We start from the raw sequence: 19,283 nt of genomic DNA on the forward strand, positions 1-19,283 counted from the left end.
GCTGCAAACAAAGGAAACTTTCCGAGTCCGAGTCCAAGTCCGAGAAACGTTCGGTCAAAAGTGCCAATACAATGTGTAAATATAAATGAGCAGTGGTGCAAAAGCGTTCTTAATTATTGCGCATCATTGGAGATGGGTGGGAAATGTCGGGAAAATGCCGAGGAAATGCCGGAAGAGATACCTCGAAGTCAGAGACGGTGTCGGTGATTTCCGCAAGGTAAATGACAGACGGCTTAAGTTATTAATATATTTCCGCAGACTGCGTAATTCGACATCAATCAAGCCAGTCGACGTTGGCCTTAATGCTTGCCAAATTAATCGCAATTGTATTGAGATTGATAGGAACAGAAATTCGTTGATTTTCGAAGCGGGGAAAACAGCAATTTTACCCATTTTTTATGGGCCAATTAAAATGTTTGTTGTGCATGTGCTGACAATGCTTAAATGAGAAATTAACAGGAAAATGTGCATTCCACGCTCGAAAGAGGAAGGCAAATGGATCCTGTATAAAAAGAGGTTAACAAATATAAAATGGAAACGATAAAAATGTTATGGAGGGGCTTGTTAAAAAACTCACAGCAAAATTGTACGGTAGACAACATTGGTTTTTCAGTGCATCAGCGATTTTATCCGTATCTTCTCGGCAACTAACCCCACAAAAGGAGAGACTACGACTTTCCAACTATTAAATTCCTGTAATCAAGAACTCAAATCCAAATAATCATAAGTGGTTTGGTAGCTTGAAACTTCTTGGGAAACCTTTTAGGAACCCAGAACCGATGATAAAACCCCGGCTGCACAACCACAATAATTCAATTATGAGCGACCACATTTGCGAGCTGCCTTCTCCCAACGACGACAAATTGAATAAGTTGAAGGTCTTCCGGCTTGTCCTTTTCCCAGGATTGCGGAAGCTTTCAAAAGTTCCAACTCCAATGCTAGCCAAAGTGTTGCGGAGCATATAAAGTTATTGTAGTGAGGAAAAGTTTTTAGTGTTTTAGGCCTACAACAACCGCGAACAATTTAACTAAAAGCGGTCATGACCATTTAAAAGGTGTTTGGTTCTCGAATGGCCATCAGCCAGACCATTAACATTTATGCGGCTACTTGTTCAATGGCATAAAACTCACTTATTCGGAGCGCACAAATCCAATTGAAATCGTTTTGGCGCTGAATCCATTTAATAACCAACATAAATACTGTTCAAGACGCTTTACGACTTGAGTGCGCCGCAGGAAACTACTGCCAACCATCAAGAATGAAACTTGCTCACTGGCGCACAGATAGATATGCTTAAGTACGTATGTGTCCAAAATAATAGTAATGAAGAAGTTGTTTAAAATATTCGTGTCTAAGAACCTTATAGAGATTACTTTTCAAACAGCTTACCTTATATTTATAGAATACTCGTACTTCGGTCCTGTTTATAGACGGGAACTATGACTCTATTGTGTTGAACACATATGTGGGTCTCTGAGGAAAGACGTGTTCGTGTGAACATAACTCTATGCAAATGTGTTTGGGGCGTCGATTCCCGCAGCGACACTTTATGATATTTGCACGGAGCAATTGAGGAGGATAAAGCCGAGAAAGCGAGATTATTTTGAATATTTCTGCTGATTAATCTAAGCTCGTAGTTCGCTAAGACCTTGGCCCAATAATTTGCAATCTATCCGCTGAACCGATCTGCTCAGTAGATTTGGCCCCCTGTATGGCTCATAAAACGCAATAAAATACCCATAAATACATGGCAACAGTTTTCCTCGTTTCCTTTCCATTCAATGGCTGCCAAATTGAGTTGAAACGATGGCATATTATTGTGTAATTGCTCTTCATTGCCATAAATAAAAGTTCTCAAATGGGTTGGCCGACATTTAAGACGTTTGCATCTTGCATCTCGTCTCAATTAGGCCACAAACAGTTGCAAGTGCAGTTGAAATATTTAAGCAATTTCCGCAAGATTTCTTAATTAAAAAGTTGCTCCATCTTGGTGCTTCTCCATCTTGCATCCTTCGCGTTCGCCGAGGTGTCAGCAACAATGAAAATATTTTCTACTTACCAGCCAAAGTGTTTCGGAATTTTCTCCATACACTTCTCGCCCGGCAATTCGCTTTTGCACATTTTTCTTCATTTATTCTCAAGCGAAATCTACGAAATTTCATTTGCAGTTATGTGCTGCTATTTTCCCAGTCAGCCCAGCCAACACAAAAAGCTGGAACTTCAACACGGCACACGTTCTGTCCAGTCACTTGCCTAAAATATTTACAGAGCGCTTCACATCGGACTCATAGTCAAACAATTTGGGTCCGGGGCTCGGGAGCTTTTCCGAAAAAGAGATATGTACACAGTCTGAAGTTATTATTGTTGTTCCCCTGGAGAAAGTGGGGACTCCTGCCTTCAACTCTGCCCGCTTTCTCCCTTCTCTAATGCCATTTTACTGACTTCAATTTGGCTCTGTGTGCCTAATGCGAAAGATGTCCATTGTCCACGGGAATTTGCTGCACGCTTCAGTTCTTAAGCTGAATGTTGCTGAAGACAAACTTCGTATGACATTATTTTAGGCCACCTATTTTCGGTGATTTGAAGGCATTTTACTCACCCTATGAACGTAAATGGATTGGAAATAATATATTCTCATTTTATAACCAATGAAACGTTACAATGGTCCTGTGATACTTTCATGTTCTATCCATTCTTGTTTAGAGGTTTAGATTTAAAAATCCCTATATCCCTTAAAAATAAGAAACACCTTTTTTTAATTTAATATTACATACTTTGTTTGTTATCCAAATCATTTCCTGTATCTAAAATAACCCCCGATGTTAGGGTATTGAAAACTTGCTCCTCTACTCTTCGAACTTTTAGCATATTTTTCGACTCTTTCCGCCCCACTTCCTCATCTTTTGGGACAGGTCAATGCGTTTCGAAACTCACTTGTTATTACCCATAAAATTTGACTTGCCCTTGGCATAAGAGAGCCATCAAGTGGAACGAAAGGAAACGGAGGTGAGTGTCATGGATATGTGTGATATATAAAAGGGAAATCTTCTGCCCTGCTTCCCAGTCCCCGACACATTGTAATTGCAATTTGAATGACTGCATTTGGCAGAGTGATTGTGCGGTGTTGGTTTGGGGATAACCTCAGTACACACATGTCGCCGCTTGGCCGCAAAATATGGTAAATTAATTCAATATTAAGCAATCAAATGTTGTCGCCACATCATCAAATGCTGCGGCCTCGAACGTCAATAGCTATGTGTGTGACTTGTGGCCCAGTGTTTGTATTTGCAGACGCCCTCAATTAGAATATGGCAAATTGAACAGCAGCTGAGCGGAGGGCTGAGGATTTGGATTCAGTTAGAGATTGTCTGGGCTTGAATGGATTGCAATCAATGCTACAGGGTTACAGGATTCATCTAACAATGCGCAGTGGCGCATTTATTACATTCTGAAGACCCGCCCACATATGATTGGCTACCCATTTTGGCATTTGCCGGAGCGAGCTTCCTCTGCATTTTTATTAATTTTCCGCTTTCCCAGCCAGCTGCCACTGACTCTGCAGCTTTCCTTTCGCTTTTCTCGTTTCCCGTTTCCCGCTCCCCGTTCGAGTGTTGGATTTTTGCATGCCCGCCGCCTGTATGCGACAAAAGAATTTAATTAAAACGCGTGGCCGGGCAATGTCCTCGGGGCTCGGCTGCCATATCCTGGCAAAAGGATTAAGACGCTGCTGGTGTCATTTCAACGGAATAAGATCGCACCTACATAGATGGAATGGACTTGGGACTCGGATAACTACACGTTGACTTTAGTCTGCAAGGGCATTTACGGTGGCCTTTTACTTTGTCAGAGAAGTGTATGAAAATTGAAATTGATATTTTCCCATTTCTTTTTGCTTCCATAATATAAATATTCTAGTTTATCCTAGCAATTCCGTTAACCATGTCTTATAGAGTTTGGAACCCCTTTTAGAATTAGCTGTCATCCCTGACATTTGGTTAAGTTGGCTGAGCTGATGTCATTTCAGTTGATTATTGCCGCGACGTTAGGCAAACATAATTTAAAACGTGGTCGTAACTTTGCAACAATTATAATTTGCATAAAACGCTCAGCTCAGGTGTAGAGTGTGTGTCTGTCTGTTGTTTAATCCGTGTGTCACTGTGCGAAATTATAAAACTTTTTTAATTACACCTACATACATGCATACGCACTCTGTTTTGGCAGCATACATGTAGTAAGCAGACTTTTTGTTTTTTTTAGGGCCAAGATGAAGTTAAAGCCACATTTGTGTGTGAAGCTCGTAGCTGTATCTGTCATACGCCACGTTGTAGACGCACTCATTTTGACACTTCACATACTTTGATGTGCATTTAATTGCAGCAAAAATATGAAACCCGCTTTCTTTGTTTTCTTGTCAACGGAATTGCTGAAATGTCGAGCATAATGGAAACAACAGCAGCGGAAACAAATTGGGAAAGTCTAAAAAAGCAAGGGTGTGCGATTTTGTGTCAAGGGGCTTAGAAAACAATGCTGTGAGAATGTGTCAACAGGAGGTTCCAGACAATGGAAGGAAAAATTAAGAAAAAGCTACCGTCACTCCTGGTAATGCTATAAGCGAAATAAATATTAATGCTTAAAAGATCTTAGCATGCGTTCTAATCTCTCCGAAACCCCATTGTCTCTAATCGTTTCGAATCGTTTGTCGTCTTTATTTATTGATTGCATAACTATCCACACCATAAACAGACAAATTTAACAAGCCATTTGTTTGGATTGCCTTTGCACTAACGCAATTTTATCCTTATGGCCATCTGCATTTGGCATTTGTCTTTCTAAGCTGTGCAGCTCGGAAAACAAAAGGAGGCATTATATATTTAAATGAATCAAATGAAACGCCATCTGCAGCAAGAGCCTGTGTCTCTTTGTATTTGCCGATTTAAATGTAATTTATTTGCTGACTGTTTCACATGACTACGGTCGAATGGCATTTTGAATGGCTTTAATTAAAAAAGAATTTATGCTGCACACGTTTGTGCAGCAAGTTTGTTAGATATGCAGCCGGTTATTGAAGCCAAATGACACGGCACAAATCCGGATCGATTTGCCAGTTGCCAGCTGCAAAGGAAGTAGGAAGTTCACTATTTTTCCGTGTTTTCAGCTCTTTCGGTTATTGTCCGTGTTTTGGATGGCCTCGGCTTTTATTGCAATGGTCTATGGTCTATGATTATAGCCCTGACCGGACTTTTGTACGGCCTTTGGTCGGTTGAGCGCGTTTTCCATGCTTCGCAACGGAACTAGTGTCATTTCCGCAAAAAGTTTAGCATGCTTTTAGGCCGGGCCACTTAACACAGTGTTGTAGACGAAGGACATGCTGTGAAATTGGCAAACAGATGTCAGAGTGTTCTGGGAATTTATTTCAACCAGGCTAAGCCAGATAAAGGTCGGTGAAATTTGCGTTTCCTTTAGCTACTTCCTGGCATTTATCACTTGGCCATGGCCAATGAAGAAAAATGTGGCTTACAAATTGTACGCACTTGAAGACAACTATAGTAAATTTAAATAGTTTTTCGTTAACAAATTGAATATAAATTGCAGCATATTGTGATTGTTGTAATAGCACAAGGCGCGGAGCTGAAATATTAGAAATTTTCAAAGGATGTTCTAGATCAAACTAAGTTTCAGAGAAACCGCTTCAAGAACATTTTTTTTCTCTGCACGCATTCTCGGTAATTTAGTATGTGTTTTATAAGTTTTTCCCACCACTCGAAGGATTTGTGACCCTGAACTTGATAAATATCCCGAAATGTGTACATCCGCTGGCCTTTTCCTGGATTTTATCATTCCGCCCCCAAAAACAATGGGAAATTAGCATACGGAACATCCTTCGCCCATTTCCATGCTGATTTCAGAGCACTCCAGCTGTCGTTGACCCTGAAAGTTGTTTAATAAATGTACTCACACATGCTGATGGCCCATCGCGTGGTTTTTCCTATTTCTTGGTGGCCATTTTTCTATTTCCCTTATTTGCTTGCTGGATCAGCAAAGTGAAACGGACGACCTTGTGCGCCATGAACTTTTTTAATATCGAATAGCGAATAACTATTTTCCGCATATTTATTTAAGCCTCCAAATTTCCGAAATATGTTGTCTCCAAGTTGGGTGTGTGATTTTTGGCCACGTTGCATTTAATTTATGTGCCGCGTTTATTTATGAGCGTCGTCTGCTAATTACGAGTGCTTTTAATGAGCAGCAGTTAAGAGTCGTAACGAGCTTAATTGCGAGCAGCCTTTCATTAATAATTTTGTGTCTCTTGGCCGCTTTTCCCTCCTTGATTTTCCTTGTCTTCACTTTGTGCAAGTTTTAATGAAGTTTACATTTAGATTTCGTCGCTCGCTTACCTCGCTGAGTTGTTGTTGAGTTAACTCGAAAGTAAATGTGTTGGCCAAGTGGCCAGTATTTAATTTTCTGTCCAATTTTCGTATTTTTCAAAGCTCAAATTCTGCCTGCTGAATATCAATTTCTTGATTGAATGTGGTACATTCTTTATGGGCCTGTAATATTGTAGAAGGCAAAATAATTTGCAACTAAAATTGCTTTTATTTATTCGATATGCCAGAATATTTATTAGTTTTTGTTCGGATTTATTGACCATAAGAAAAATCTCTGTCGAGTCATATTTCACTTTTACTGTTGACTTGGAATTCGATGAAATCTTGCTACGATTTTGTTTGAAATGTGTAACCCAATTGGGAATGCAAATTGTGCGATAATTGCTGCAAAAATATATAGAAATAATCCCCTTGGGACTGATAGTTTGGACAGCTGCCGTTTGGACTAAATAAATATGTGACTTTTTGTGTATGTAACTTGCGAATTGCGTAACACGATATGGGTGTCCGGTAAATTGAATTAAAGCTGGCCAACGCATTGCGTTAACAACGCTAATTGGCGGTCATTATACCGCAGCTGATTAAATCCTTCGGGCACCTTTCTGACCACTGAATATGTGCTCTTTTTTGTCTAGACATGATTTAGCCCCGAGCTGCCGCCCATTTCGGGCTGGCCCAAATAAATCTGCGTGGGTTTATGTCTCAAAAGGGCGTTGGTTTGTGGGCCTGGCTGGGTTAATCAAATAAATGTTCTTCGGGGTCAGTGTTTCTATGGCTGGGCAGCTTCCCTCTATCTCTGGGCAAACACATGTAAACACAAACGAAAGACAAAACTTAAACACGTAGGAATCAGCTTAACAAGTCGCTTTTTGTTTGAGTTGTGCGTGGGTGAGCTCTTCTCAATAAAGCAATGGTACATTTGCTGGTACGCCTTAAAGGGCTAAGACACCATAAAAGCTGAATACTCAAAGGTGCTCAGATCTTAAATTTAGCATTGGTAGGGTTGGGTGACCCAAATTTGCATTCTTGACTCCAGACTCGCAGACATGCCATTGCATCCACTCAACAGGTGAAAGACGATGATCCCCCAGATGTCGTAATGACATTGATACAGCTGCCGCTATTGGCCTCTGTGGTGTTAATGCCATGCAGCAATTTGCCAGATGCCGAGCTCATTAGGGCAGCTCTCAATGGATGTCCAAAGTGGGTCATCTATGTGCCTGCATCACGGGCCCCTAATCACACATAGACACTCGCAGATACACATAGATATCATGGATATCCACAGCGTACCCACACTCGAACATTTCCATGCAGTGCTAAAGTTTCTTTTGGCCAAAGTTTTATAGCCCAGCTGTTAACACTTTGATTGCCTGGGAAGTTTTAAAACTGTCGACAGTCCGACCTCCCCCGAAAACTTTAACCCTCTCAAAACGGTGAACCCGCCACCAATACGTATGCAAATACTCTCGAGTGCACATGGCAAATGCTGGCCAAAAGTTTACTCAACTGTAACGCCAATTTATTTTGGCTATCAGGAAATCTATACGATAGTTGGGAGGGAAGTGGCCACACCAACTGCGATAGATAAAATGAATTCGAGTTCCTCAGTGCTAAGAACTATTATGATATACTATAACAAACTGAGATGGGCTATAACTGGAAAATGCTTTTTCAGCCTTAAGAACACAAATCATTATAATGTAAACAAGACAAAAAATTGATTTATTTAGTGAAATGATAAATATTTAATTTTTAGGCGTTCCTAATAAATTGGTTAAGCAATTCATTAAATTATGGAATTCTCCAAGGCCTTAAACCGTTTTGCTCGCCAGCCATTTAAGCTAGGTTTTTATTAAACACTACAGCAAGAAGTAAAGCGGAGTCCTTGAACTTTTCACTTCAATGACGAGGGTCTAACACCTTGATCCGCTTCGCTGCTTAGATAAACAGAGGGTAAGTGCATTTAACAATCGACTGCCCTCAATTACTCTCGATGGCCGGGGGATCCAGGGGCAATAAAGCCTTAAAGTAGCATTCGATGAGCGTTGCATTTCATGTGTAAACAGAGCCTGGCAGCTCTGAATAGCGCTGTAAGTACTTGTGTAAGCATGAGCACAACAGGGTTGCCAGGTAGCCGTGGTGGAGTGAGGGTAGTCATAAATAAATAAGATTAAGCGGGACACTCGAGTCCAGTGTCTGTGCGAAATGACTGAGTTGCGGCTTCGCGAACGGGGAATTTCCCGAACTTTCCGGACTCCCGCACTACAAACAACGTGCTCGGACTTGAGAAACATGAAATAAACATTTGCCACAATGCGAAGGAGTCCAGAAACATTTCCGCATGCCGCACAAGTGCAGTGGCATTACAGTGCGAAAAATGAATTAGCAAGAAGTTCGGTAGGTGATAACAAGAGCTTGAGCCAGGAACTTTATGATACGTACAGGTTTTAGTAGGATATGCAATGCTTTAACTTTTAAATGGATGAAATTCAATAACATGTTTTTAACAACGTTCATCTGTTTGTTTTTAATCCCTGTGATGTTAGTTATTGAGACTTCTGATGAACCAATAATGAACACCCAGCTGAAACGGTTTTCATTCCCGTGTAGAAGCTTCAAAGGCAAAGCGGAAAACTGGAGCTGACTGCATTCCGAATCAGCGCTGCATGTTCAAAGTCTGACTTTTCGCAGCGTCTTCTCCTCGGGATCCTCCACGTCCTGCAAGTCCTTGCGTCAGTTCTACTCATAATTCAGGAAGTGTGCAGCGCTTTTTGTACTGCGTACTTGCATTTCATAACAAGCTGGGCTGCCTGTCTCCAGGACAGCTTAATAAATGTCATAAAAGGAGCCCGGGCGCAGAAAGTTTTTTTTTTTTCAAAATCAAGAAGCAACTTTCAAAGTAAACAATTTAATTTCGCCGCCGTGCTGCTTTTTAATGAAAATGACATTTAATAAGTAGCAAAAACAGAGAGTGGTGGAATGTGCAGCCAGGCATTGTTCACTTTTAATGAGCCTGCAAATAGCCAACGCGCAAAAGAGCGATACAAATTTGCACATAACATTAATGGGAAACATTTTTATAATTAATATAAAAATCTGTGGGGCCGGCGCAGGGCGTCTGCATTTATTGTTGTTTAATTAATCAGCCATTGAGCACACAGTGCGGTCGCACAATTTGCGTGAACAATTTGTCATTGATTAATTAAAAATCTGCGGCACCTAAGAGTTGCAACTAAATGGGCAAATGGGTAAAATGTGCGTTACACTCAATGGGAATTCTGAATGCAATATCTGTTTAACAAAATGTTTGTGCATGGATTAAACCTATTGTTGCGGTTGAAAATATGAATACATGAAGTATCACGAAAGAGCTTCAAATGGTATGAAGGGGTCGTAAAAGAGCATTGTTTGTTATTCACATGTGTCAGATATTTATCGAAAACATGGTTAAATGATGTTTTATAAAAAATAATTATATGCCTGCGGCTAAATATTATTAAAAGGTGTCAATGCCCATCAGTATTGAAAAGTTTTGTTTGCAGTTTGAAAGCTCAATGTAATCAGTTTAAAATTGGTAAATATTAAGCTTAATCCCAGAAATAATCTATCGTTAGCTTAACTTTTAATTGACTTGCGCGAGTTTTTCACTTTAATAAGCCTTAAATCATGTCCGCGAATTACCGATTTTATGGCACACTTATATGGGCACGTTGCACGAATTTTCACCGTTTTTTACTTGGCATTAAATAATTAGCCGCGAATGAAGCCCAAAAAACAGTCGCAATTAGCGGCACACAAATTGCACTTAATTATATAATAAATTCAATTGACAGCTGCACTTTTTGTGCTGCACATTGTCGGCGGGATTTCATGCATGATTTCAGCATTATTTATGAGTTTAGCCTTATCTTTGTTTATGCACTTGTTTGCCATTATGATACAATTATCGCGATATTAAATACTTTTCATTTTCCCTCTTTTGTGATACATCACCAAGTTTGTTGCCGACTAATTGGCTTTTGTGGTTTTATCCGATTGCTCGAATGACGTTAATTGTGATTAAATCTCGACATCGCACCCCTCCCGAAACCTCGCCCCAAGCAATTTACCGGCTGTAATTGAAGATTGTTGCTCGGAAAATGCTTACAAAACCTATTTCGCCCCCTCTCAATCTCTAATTTGCCTCCGGCTGACGGCACAGAAATGGAAAAGGCAAAATGGCAAACTGAAAATTCAATCAAAAGTGTATACAGCACAGAATTTCATCAGGCATTCCTCTCTATATCAAAGCAAAAAAAGACAGGAAAGAAATATTACAAATAGATTTCAATATCTGGATAAATTTATCAGAAAACAAAATGCACAGCCAGAACAAAGTTTTTCTTTCTTTAGCCCAAAAGTCTCTTTTTTTTCGCATGATGAAAACTTTTTCAGGGCACAACTTTGTTGTTTTGCGCAGATTTCATTTGGATTTGTTTAAAAACGAAACACATTTTCTTGCCAGCCCGGAGATTCAAATATATATCGTACGTATGGAGAATAAGTGAGGGGCAGATGCAAATTGGGGAACTGGAAGGACTCCGCACAATGCCAAATGGCAGGTAAAACCCGCGCCAGGCTCTAGACCAACAAACATTTACATAGATACTTCACTTCGTTTGCATATTTTTTAGTCACCTGAATGAGGGGTAATCACGGGAATATCGGGGCAATCGAAAAAATAAGTGTTGTGGCTAAAAAGAAAAAAACGTATAAAATACAATGCATTTGACTTGGATCATAAGGTGAACTCTTCTGTGTACTGGGTAAATTATTTGGAGTATCATAACCAGTTTCAACGTAGGTCATCTGCGACTCTTCACATTCACATTCCACACTTTAATCTCGCCGAGTCGACAATGTGCCCATTGGAATTTACATGCAAATTTGTTTTGTGCAATATCCAATGATTTCCCATTCGCTGATAGCTGATGGCTGATACCAAAACACCCCGGTTTGCCAGCGGATGGAGGATGAGGTGGTGCAGGCTTAAAATCAGTGGTCAACTGACTGTCAGCGCATATTACGTATCCGCCCCGTGTGCCACTGGCTAGGCAGGATGATAAATGACGTGAGCGGGTCTGGGTCAGGGAATATTTTGCACTGTATTTAGCAGCTAACCAAGCCGTATTAATTAACTTTTATGATGGGCGTCGTGCTCTGAGCAAAGTGGGCCAAAGAAAGTGGGTTAGATGAGTGCTCTACTGTGCGTATGCGTAATATTTCATTATACGACCATGGCAACCTCAGAGGCCTCCTACTTTGGATTTTATCTAGGGCTCTCCTTTGGGGGCCCACAAGATTTATTGCCTGCTTGAGAGATAAAGCCATTATGATGGCATTATGAAAAGGGAAAGACGGCGGCGCCATGCGGCATTTAGGAGATATGAATCTTTGATGCATGTAATTGCCCCGGAACTCTGATCATATGTGAGTGGCCTGTTTAGCATTGATTTTCCTCAGGCTCTGCCATTTATGGTAATTTAGTTCTTACGTCTTTTTATCGCTTGTCTTGCACTAATTAAAATTTCATTAGCCACACTTCGCCAGCCCAGCCAGCCATCCATCCATCCAACCATCTATCCATCTATCCATCCCAGGGCGACTCTTTGACTTTTGTGGCCCCACCCGATGTGCATTAATTATGCATGTCAGAAGTCAAGGCGGCTGAAACGCTCAGCTGACAGCTGTCACCGCAGACAATCAACCGCGTCCCGCCCCAAACGCGCACATAATCAATATTTTCCGCGGTTGCCAAACACACACGTGTCACTAAATTACTAGATCGGAATATACGAATTCCCAAACTGCAGCTAAGCGAATATTGTGCACATTTCGCTCCGGCCCTCTGAAGTTTTCCGCCTTTCTGGCATTGTCCATTTTGGCAGACTTTCAAAACTGCCAAAAGAAATTGCAGACACATAGACGTGGCGCCTACACACATTGCGCGACGAAAATGGCCGACGAAATGGCGGCGCCGACTCAAAATGGCAGCGGGTCAGCGATGCCAAGCGCCATTTCAAGGTGCACTCTTTAAGTGCTCGAACATCCGCCGCACTGAGTGGTTTCGGTTCAAAAAATGTTGATTAAATCTGGTCGACTTTTGCCAGTCATGCCGATAAGGTACTTTGCACATAAGGTCTACAAAAATTGGTTATACAGTTATATAAGTTTACGGATTAGAAAAGTATTTTTTGATATTACATCCCCAATAGATGTACTCCAATTAGTTTTCTTTGAAGGTCTATCAGCTTTACACCTATTTTATACACCTATTTTATATAGTTAGTACTTTAAGAAACTATGCCTTTTTTTCGAAATAGCTTACATGATTGCCTGTGAAGTGAAACCAAACCGTGCCTTAATCCGGTCGACTCATTTCCTTTTTGGCTTTCGAATTCTTGCCTTGATTGAATTTCAGTGCCTGGCAGCCGGCGGCTGCATCGGTGGCGCATATGTTGCCAGTAGCTCGCATCATGTGGCAAGAAGTTTATTGGAATCGATCGAGTGACTCCACGACTCGGAGCCACGATACACAAAAAAGGGAAGAAAAAGTGAGCTCATGCCTGTGCATTCGCCATTTGCATACCGAGCAAAGTGGGCAACAACGGAGTGCCATGGAATTTTTGCAGATTTATGTTAATTTATTGAATTTAATTTGATTTTCTTCACTGTATCGATATGTTGTGCCCGGGAGTAAATCTGGACTGCGAATGAATTCAATCCAGTTTGGCGCATAAATTACACCTTTTTGGTGCCAACAAAAAGGTGCGCATCCTTAAGATACGATGGGCCAAGGCCAATGGAATACCAACAATACGGCTGCCATTTGTTGCTTTCCATTTTATGTTCATAATGGCAAAAGTTTTGAGGGTTGCCTTTTTATGTCTGTGATATTTAAAGAGGCCCGAGGTCAGGTCATTAAAATGGCAGAAAGGTTGGCCACCCGACTTTCTGCTTTGTATTCATTAAGTAATTGAGGGAAAGGTGGAAAGTGGACACAAAGCATCTGGGGTTCTTTTGTGGCATAAATAATTTATATACTAATTTGATTATTATTTAATTGCCATGATGATGAGTTGCGTAAGTTAACTTTATTATTACACCTGTTCAAGGTATTGCTGTAGATGTCTGAGTTCCACTTGCTGCACAATGTAGACGATGCCTGCCGCAACTACAAGATTTAAAAGTAGCTTAAAGTGCCTGGCTATGGTATTTAAACTAAAATACACAGAGTTACTATTTCGTAACTTGTTCGTTATAAAACAAATGGAAACAGGTTGATGGTCACATATAGGGATTCCTGAAAAAAACTGTGGATACAAATATACACAATATAAGCACCACATCCTTGTTTATATTATGTACAAACCAGTAAATCCAGAATATCCAATTGCTTAAAAGCATGCCCCGTCCAGCAGTTTTCGTCCAGAAATTCTTTCATTTCGCAATCGTGTTCATCCGATTTGAAATTCCAGCTTTTTTCCATTAAGTTGCAATATTCCTTCTGTTGAGTGTAAGCTGCAGCAAGTAGCAACATCCACAATGCAAAATGCCAGGATAATATCAGCAAAGGTGTCATCAGCGGCTCCTTGAGATTTGGCTGCCTTGAGTCTTCCTGGCCTTCCCAAAACGCTTCGTCGTCTAGATCATCCTGGCTCTTCTGTTTCTGCACAAGCTCATCGGCATTATATTTAAAGAACTGCAGAAATTCAGCTATTCGGAAAGCTATCATGCAAAGAAAGCACATGTAGGACACTTTAAAATAGTGACCTGCCAAGATATTGACCCCTTTTTGATTTGAGAATATATTGCGAAGCTGAAACTGATACAGCTTGAGATTCCTCTGCAATCGTAGCATTCTTAAGCATTGAAGCCACCCAGCGTTAATTAGATGAAACAGAATACGTAGTGCCATAATTAGTACAAAAAATAATCTGGGTATACCCATTATGTAATCGGAAAGCTGATGCAGTTCGGCAACCGTTACAGTATTGGGTTCGCCAGAAGTTTTTGGCCAGTTGAGAAATACAATGTTAACTAACATCATAGCTAGTAAAAGTAGCAAAAGTATGACATATATGAGGACGACCCAGGAGCATTCCAGTACTAAATGCTTTCCCAGCAGTGATTTTAGCTTCTTATAGTTCGTTTGCGCCTCATTTATCAATTTCCATAGTTCATTCTTGTTGACTAATGAACAGACTAGAGTCAGAAAGATATAAATGCTGGTTAAGTTTTCGCTCCATAGTTCTAGTTCGCTTCTCAGAGGTCTCTTTTCAATTTGTAATACGTTTACCAGCTTGTTCTCTCTTTCCAATCCATAGCTTGATAGCTTATGCAAGAGCAATATCAGAGTTATAAAAACGGCAGGTAAAAACCTGCAAAAGTTTGGCCTTTGTTGATATGTTTGTTGAGATGTATTAAACCTCAGCTGTAGAAGACCAAAAAAATGCGAAGGGAACCGCAGAACTTTGGCTATGTTAAGGATGAAGCGAAGTCGAGCCATCTTGAAAAACAACTAAAAGTTCCCACAAAGTGTCATTCATACCATAATGACTCTTCTCAACCATTAGGTAATTGATAATTAGGTTAATGTGGCTCATTTTGCTGTTTACTATTCACTCGAACTCATCATAGAAATAAAAGCGATAAACTTGACTAATTGTTTGGGTAACATTTCCATTCAAATCGTCCTGGGACTCATACTCATAATCCTGCCACGTTACGTTTTTGTTGAAAACTGAGCGAATTACTAGCATTAACATAAGTTCACGGATGTGGGTTTTCAGGCAACTCCTTAGCATAGAAAGAGAAATTCCAAACCTGAAAGGTTTAAAGCCAACAAATGTTAAATAGAGTGGTTGTTTGGTCAATTGCAGAACCGGGTAGTTGTTCGAGAACTGAAAAATATCAAATATTTATAAAAATATATAATAACGTTATTGAATACTCACCATCATAGTTACCACATCCTGTTTGTACCGAATTTTTTTCCGCTTTCGCAAAAATGTCACTTCGAATGCCTTTGGCAAAGTTCTATGGTGCAACAGGCTCCAGGATTTCAATACAAAATAGTTGGGATCATCTTTAAGAACAAGATAACTTCTCTGAAATTTGCGATGCTGCTTTTGTAGGTTCAAAGCAATTGTCAAAAATAAGACCAATAGAAGTAAATGTAACATTAGTGAAATCATTTGAGCATTCATTTTTTGACTTGTACTCTGCAATATGCATATTTTTATGCCCGGCTGGATAATAAAACTGATGATATGCAGGGCAAAGTATCGTGAAACAGTTTGATGAACGCGCCAAATTATGGTTTGCTGTCTCAGCACTCCCTTCAACATATGCAATCTATCATGTCTCATGTCTTGCAAGAGAAACGCATTAAGCGATCTGAAGATACAGCTTAGCCAGATCAGATAGTTTCCAAAGAACAGCAGCTCAAAGTGATAAATAAATCCCACGCCGAATAAAAAAATACTCTGGTAAACCGAATAGATTCGTATCTGCCATAGAAGTCGCAGAATAATCAGTATGACTAGCAGTAGGGTATAGATACATTCTCGAGGAATCTTTGCACACAACAGATCTCCCATAATCATTTGCATCGACCTATGCAGGCCAGCACATTCATTCAACAGCTTCGCGAGGTGTCTTCTCAGGATTAAAAAGTAAATATATAGCGGAAAATATAGTAGGATCACAAACTGGTCGTACATCCAGCGATGACTGAAGCACAGATAAAGCCAACTGGTCAGCAGATTAACAAAAGCCATTATTTGCACGTATAGTTGCTCGTCGCATACAAATTGCCTCAGGTGCTCCGAGTAGCCCACGTTATAGAAACCTAAATATAGTCCGATCCTTCCAGTCTGATACCACACACACATTAAGTGGCACAGACAAAATCCCCTGGCAGTTGCGTGTTTCTCCATTTGTGTGGTAATAAGCGTCGTCACTGAACTATCACAAAACTGTATCGAAAACAGGGGAAAGTTCATTTCAATTGAACTGAATTGGATTGAGTATGATAATAGATAATCGTTTATATAATTATTGCTGATCTAATGGCATTTATCCTAGTTCATGGTTATTTATTCAATTAACGAACTATATTAATCAGGTAGTCTGCAATACTCCAGAAACTCGTTTAAAATGCGTGTACCAAATGAACGAGTTAATACATTTGAGTGCGCGACTGGTTTGCAAATTCATTACCTTTGCGAAAAACTTTTTAATAAATTTGTACAAGGTTTTGTTCATAAACACAAAGAGCATCAGCCACTATCAATTATTTTCCATTGTTAACATACCTCTCAGAGTTTTTTTACCCACGAGAATTACTTGGAAAAAATAAAGAGAATCATATTTTATGCTCTGTTTATTTGCGGAGTTGCACTCCGGACCGCTTTAGCAGTTGACACTCGGATGTGGAAGTGGATAGGGATATGGATGTGGATGTGGCTATGGATACGGCTATGAAATGGGTGGAGCACTTAAAATGGCATAAAGCCATAAGAGGTCACCTCGTCCCCGTGCTCCACACAATCCCTGTTTACCTCTATCTCTGTCTGGCCATTGCCAGCGCACCGGAGCCCATTCTCCCCCGGTTGGTGGCATCTTGGCCAAAGTTTTTTCCTGGCTTTTTCATCGCCCGGCAAATGGTTTTACACGCATGTAACTTCCCCAGCCCACATACATATATGAATGCGATGGGGATCTCCATGCCGCAGTACAGGACAGCTTGTGTGGCCGCATATAACAATGGGAAAAAGTGCATGTTTTTATTACAAATTGCAATTGTGAAAAATTTTATACATGGCCGCATCGTTGTCCTCTCGTCGCCGCATCGTGTCACATTCCGGACCTTCGTCCTGTAACCGGCGTGACACGAAAAAAGGAACCTAGGGGTACACTCCAAAAATAACAGGGAATATAAAGTATAATTTCAATATCTTACCTATTTTATGGGACTTTGGAACCATGGGCACTTGTGTAACATTTTCAATATCATGGAATTAATTTAGTTATTAAAAATAATTTAATGTGCAGTTGCTCTGAAAACTGGAAAGTTAAGAAAAGCATTACTCAATGGTCTAAATTGCAAAAGAGAGTTTAGTTAGTCAAGCAAGAATCGGCTTTTTTACTTCACTCAACAACTTTTTATACTGCATAAAAGGGTTCGAGGGTATTGGGAGCTGTTCCTGTGATAGTGTCGCCAAAAATAAACTGCCACATAAAACTTCTACCGCATATCCTGTCTGTGTCCTTGCCACTTGCCAGGCTCCATTTTTTTGTTCTGTTTGTTTGCTGCGTGCGGCATGCATAAAGCAAATGAATTTATTTTTGGACTGCCATTTTTTCAATTTAAATGCTTTTTGCCGTCGGCTAGTTGGAGAGTCTTTCTTACTTTTATTTTTTACTCCAACTTTTTATAGGGATTTTTCTTTTTGATTCCACGCTTTAGTCGAACATTTTTTTGTCGATTTCGTTCGGCTATAAATTTCTGCATATTTTCATTAGTTGTCAGAAATGCTTTTGATGATTTATGCATGTTTTTGACGCTCTTTCGTTCGCCTTCGTTCCACATGCCCTTTTTGCATTTTTGGAGAACACCCCAGCCAGCGATAAAAAACAAAACAAACAAACTTATTAAAAATGTAGTTGGTAAGGCAAAGTTTTTAAGCTAATGAAAATTGCTGCATTTGTCGGAATGTTGAGTGTGGACAGCTGCGTACTCGAAAATCCTGTGCATTGAGGATAGAAGATTGAAGCGAAAACATTGTAGCAACTTTGTTAGTAAAAACTGTGGCAGACATTTCTCCAATTATGCTATGGAGAAGCTTAGAAAATTAGAAAAGCCAAAGCTTTATTAAAACCCATGCTCTCAATAGCTTTTATATTATATATTTTTCTTTTTTTTTCACTAAGTCATATTTTTAATGCCAGAATTTCCTAGAAACTCCTAAAAGCCATTACGAAAAAAAGGAATGGTTTAAGCTGGAGCCTTCCACATTCCTGTGAAGTTTCGCGCTGAGAGCTGGAATAATATTCCGCTCATTTTCTGCAAAGACGTCTTATTTAACTGCCGTCGTAAATTCGCACATAATGAAGTGGTCGACGGATATCTGCCATCTACTCCGGTTAGGTGTGATGTGGTTCAGACGGCAGCTGCTAACGCTGATTGTGATGTTTTCCAACGCCTACATTCCTGCAGCTTTTCCTCTGCCGACTGACGTCTCTAATGATTGTTTGACAAACATGCCCTGCTAACTGTCTGCCTTTCTTCCTGCCTTCCTGCCATCCGTTCTTGCTTTCCCTCATCAGTTCTGCGAGCCCAACAGCCTAGTATCCCGACATCGGCCAGTCGAAGCTCTTTATTGAATTCCAACGTGGCGCCCAGACTGGTCCTTGGCTCTTGGTCCTGAGTCCTGGGACCAGGGTCCTTGGGTATCCGTGCCTGGGCCGACATGTACAGGATTTTAAAAATGCCACATAAAAGCGCTGAGCGCTACGACACGAATTCAAAATTGAAATGACAAAGTAAACGGCGAGCGTTGAAAGCTGAGTAGGAAAGCAAGTACACCTAAAGAAATTGGTCGTTGAGCGGCACTTTTCCTTCTAACACAAATACATTCAGTATACATTCCGCTAAAAAAATATTATACAAAAGCAGTACTCTAAATTTCGCTAAGTGTGGTGTGGTTAGCAGCGTAGAAAAGTCGCCTAAGGAAGGAGCCGCTTGAGTTTGACAGTTTTGGGTTATGCTGCGATGAACATGGCCGATATGCTGCCATGCAAATCTCCTTCGCAAGTGGCAAGTGGAAAGTTGAGGGAGGGAAGTGAGCA

At 40.4% G+C, this 19,283-nt stretch overlaps 2 protein-coding genes across 2 annotated transcripts; both read right to left on the bottom strand.

Annotated features, from left to right (window-relative positions):
- Positions 1-13,528: 13,528 nt before the first annotated feature.
- Positions 13,529-14,937, bottom strand: LOC26526118. Its single transcript, XM_015158737.1, has 2 exons — positions 13,801-14,937; positions 13,529-13,741 (listed from the first exon to the last, which is right to left on the bottom strand). Exons 1-2 carry the CDS (start codon positions 14,935-14,937, stop codon positions 13,529-13,531), a joined length of 1,350 nt encoding a protein of 449 aa, XP_015014223.1.
- Positions 14,938-15,048: 111 nt separating this feature from the next.
- Positions 15,049-16,369, bottom strand: LOC26526508. Its single transcript, XM_015158805.2, has 2 exons — positions 15,386-16,369; positions 15,049-15,331 (listed from the first exon to the last, which is right to left on the bottom strand). The coding sequence occupies exons 1-2, from the start codon at positions 16,367-16,369 to the stop codon at positions 15,050-15,052; spliced, it is 1,266 nt and encodes a 421-aa protein (XP_015014291.1). The 3' UTR covers position 15,049.
- Positions 16,370-19,283: the final 2,914 nt, after the last annotated feature.

The sequence above is a fragment of the Drosophila erecta genome, unplaced genomic scaffold, assembly GCF_003286155.1.
Source record: "Drosophila erecta strain 14021-0224.00,06,07 unplaced genomic scaffold, DereRS2 tig00000021-arrow-pilon, whole genome shotgun sequence".
NCBI classification, from domain to species: Eukaryota; Metazoa; Arthropoda; class Insecta; order Diptera; family Drosophilidae; genus Drosophila; species Drosophila erecta.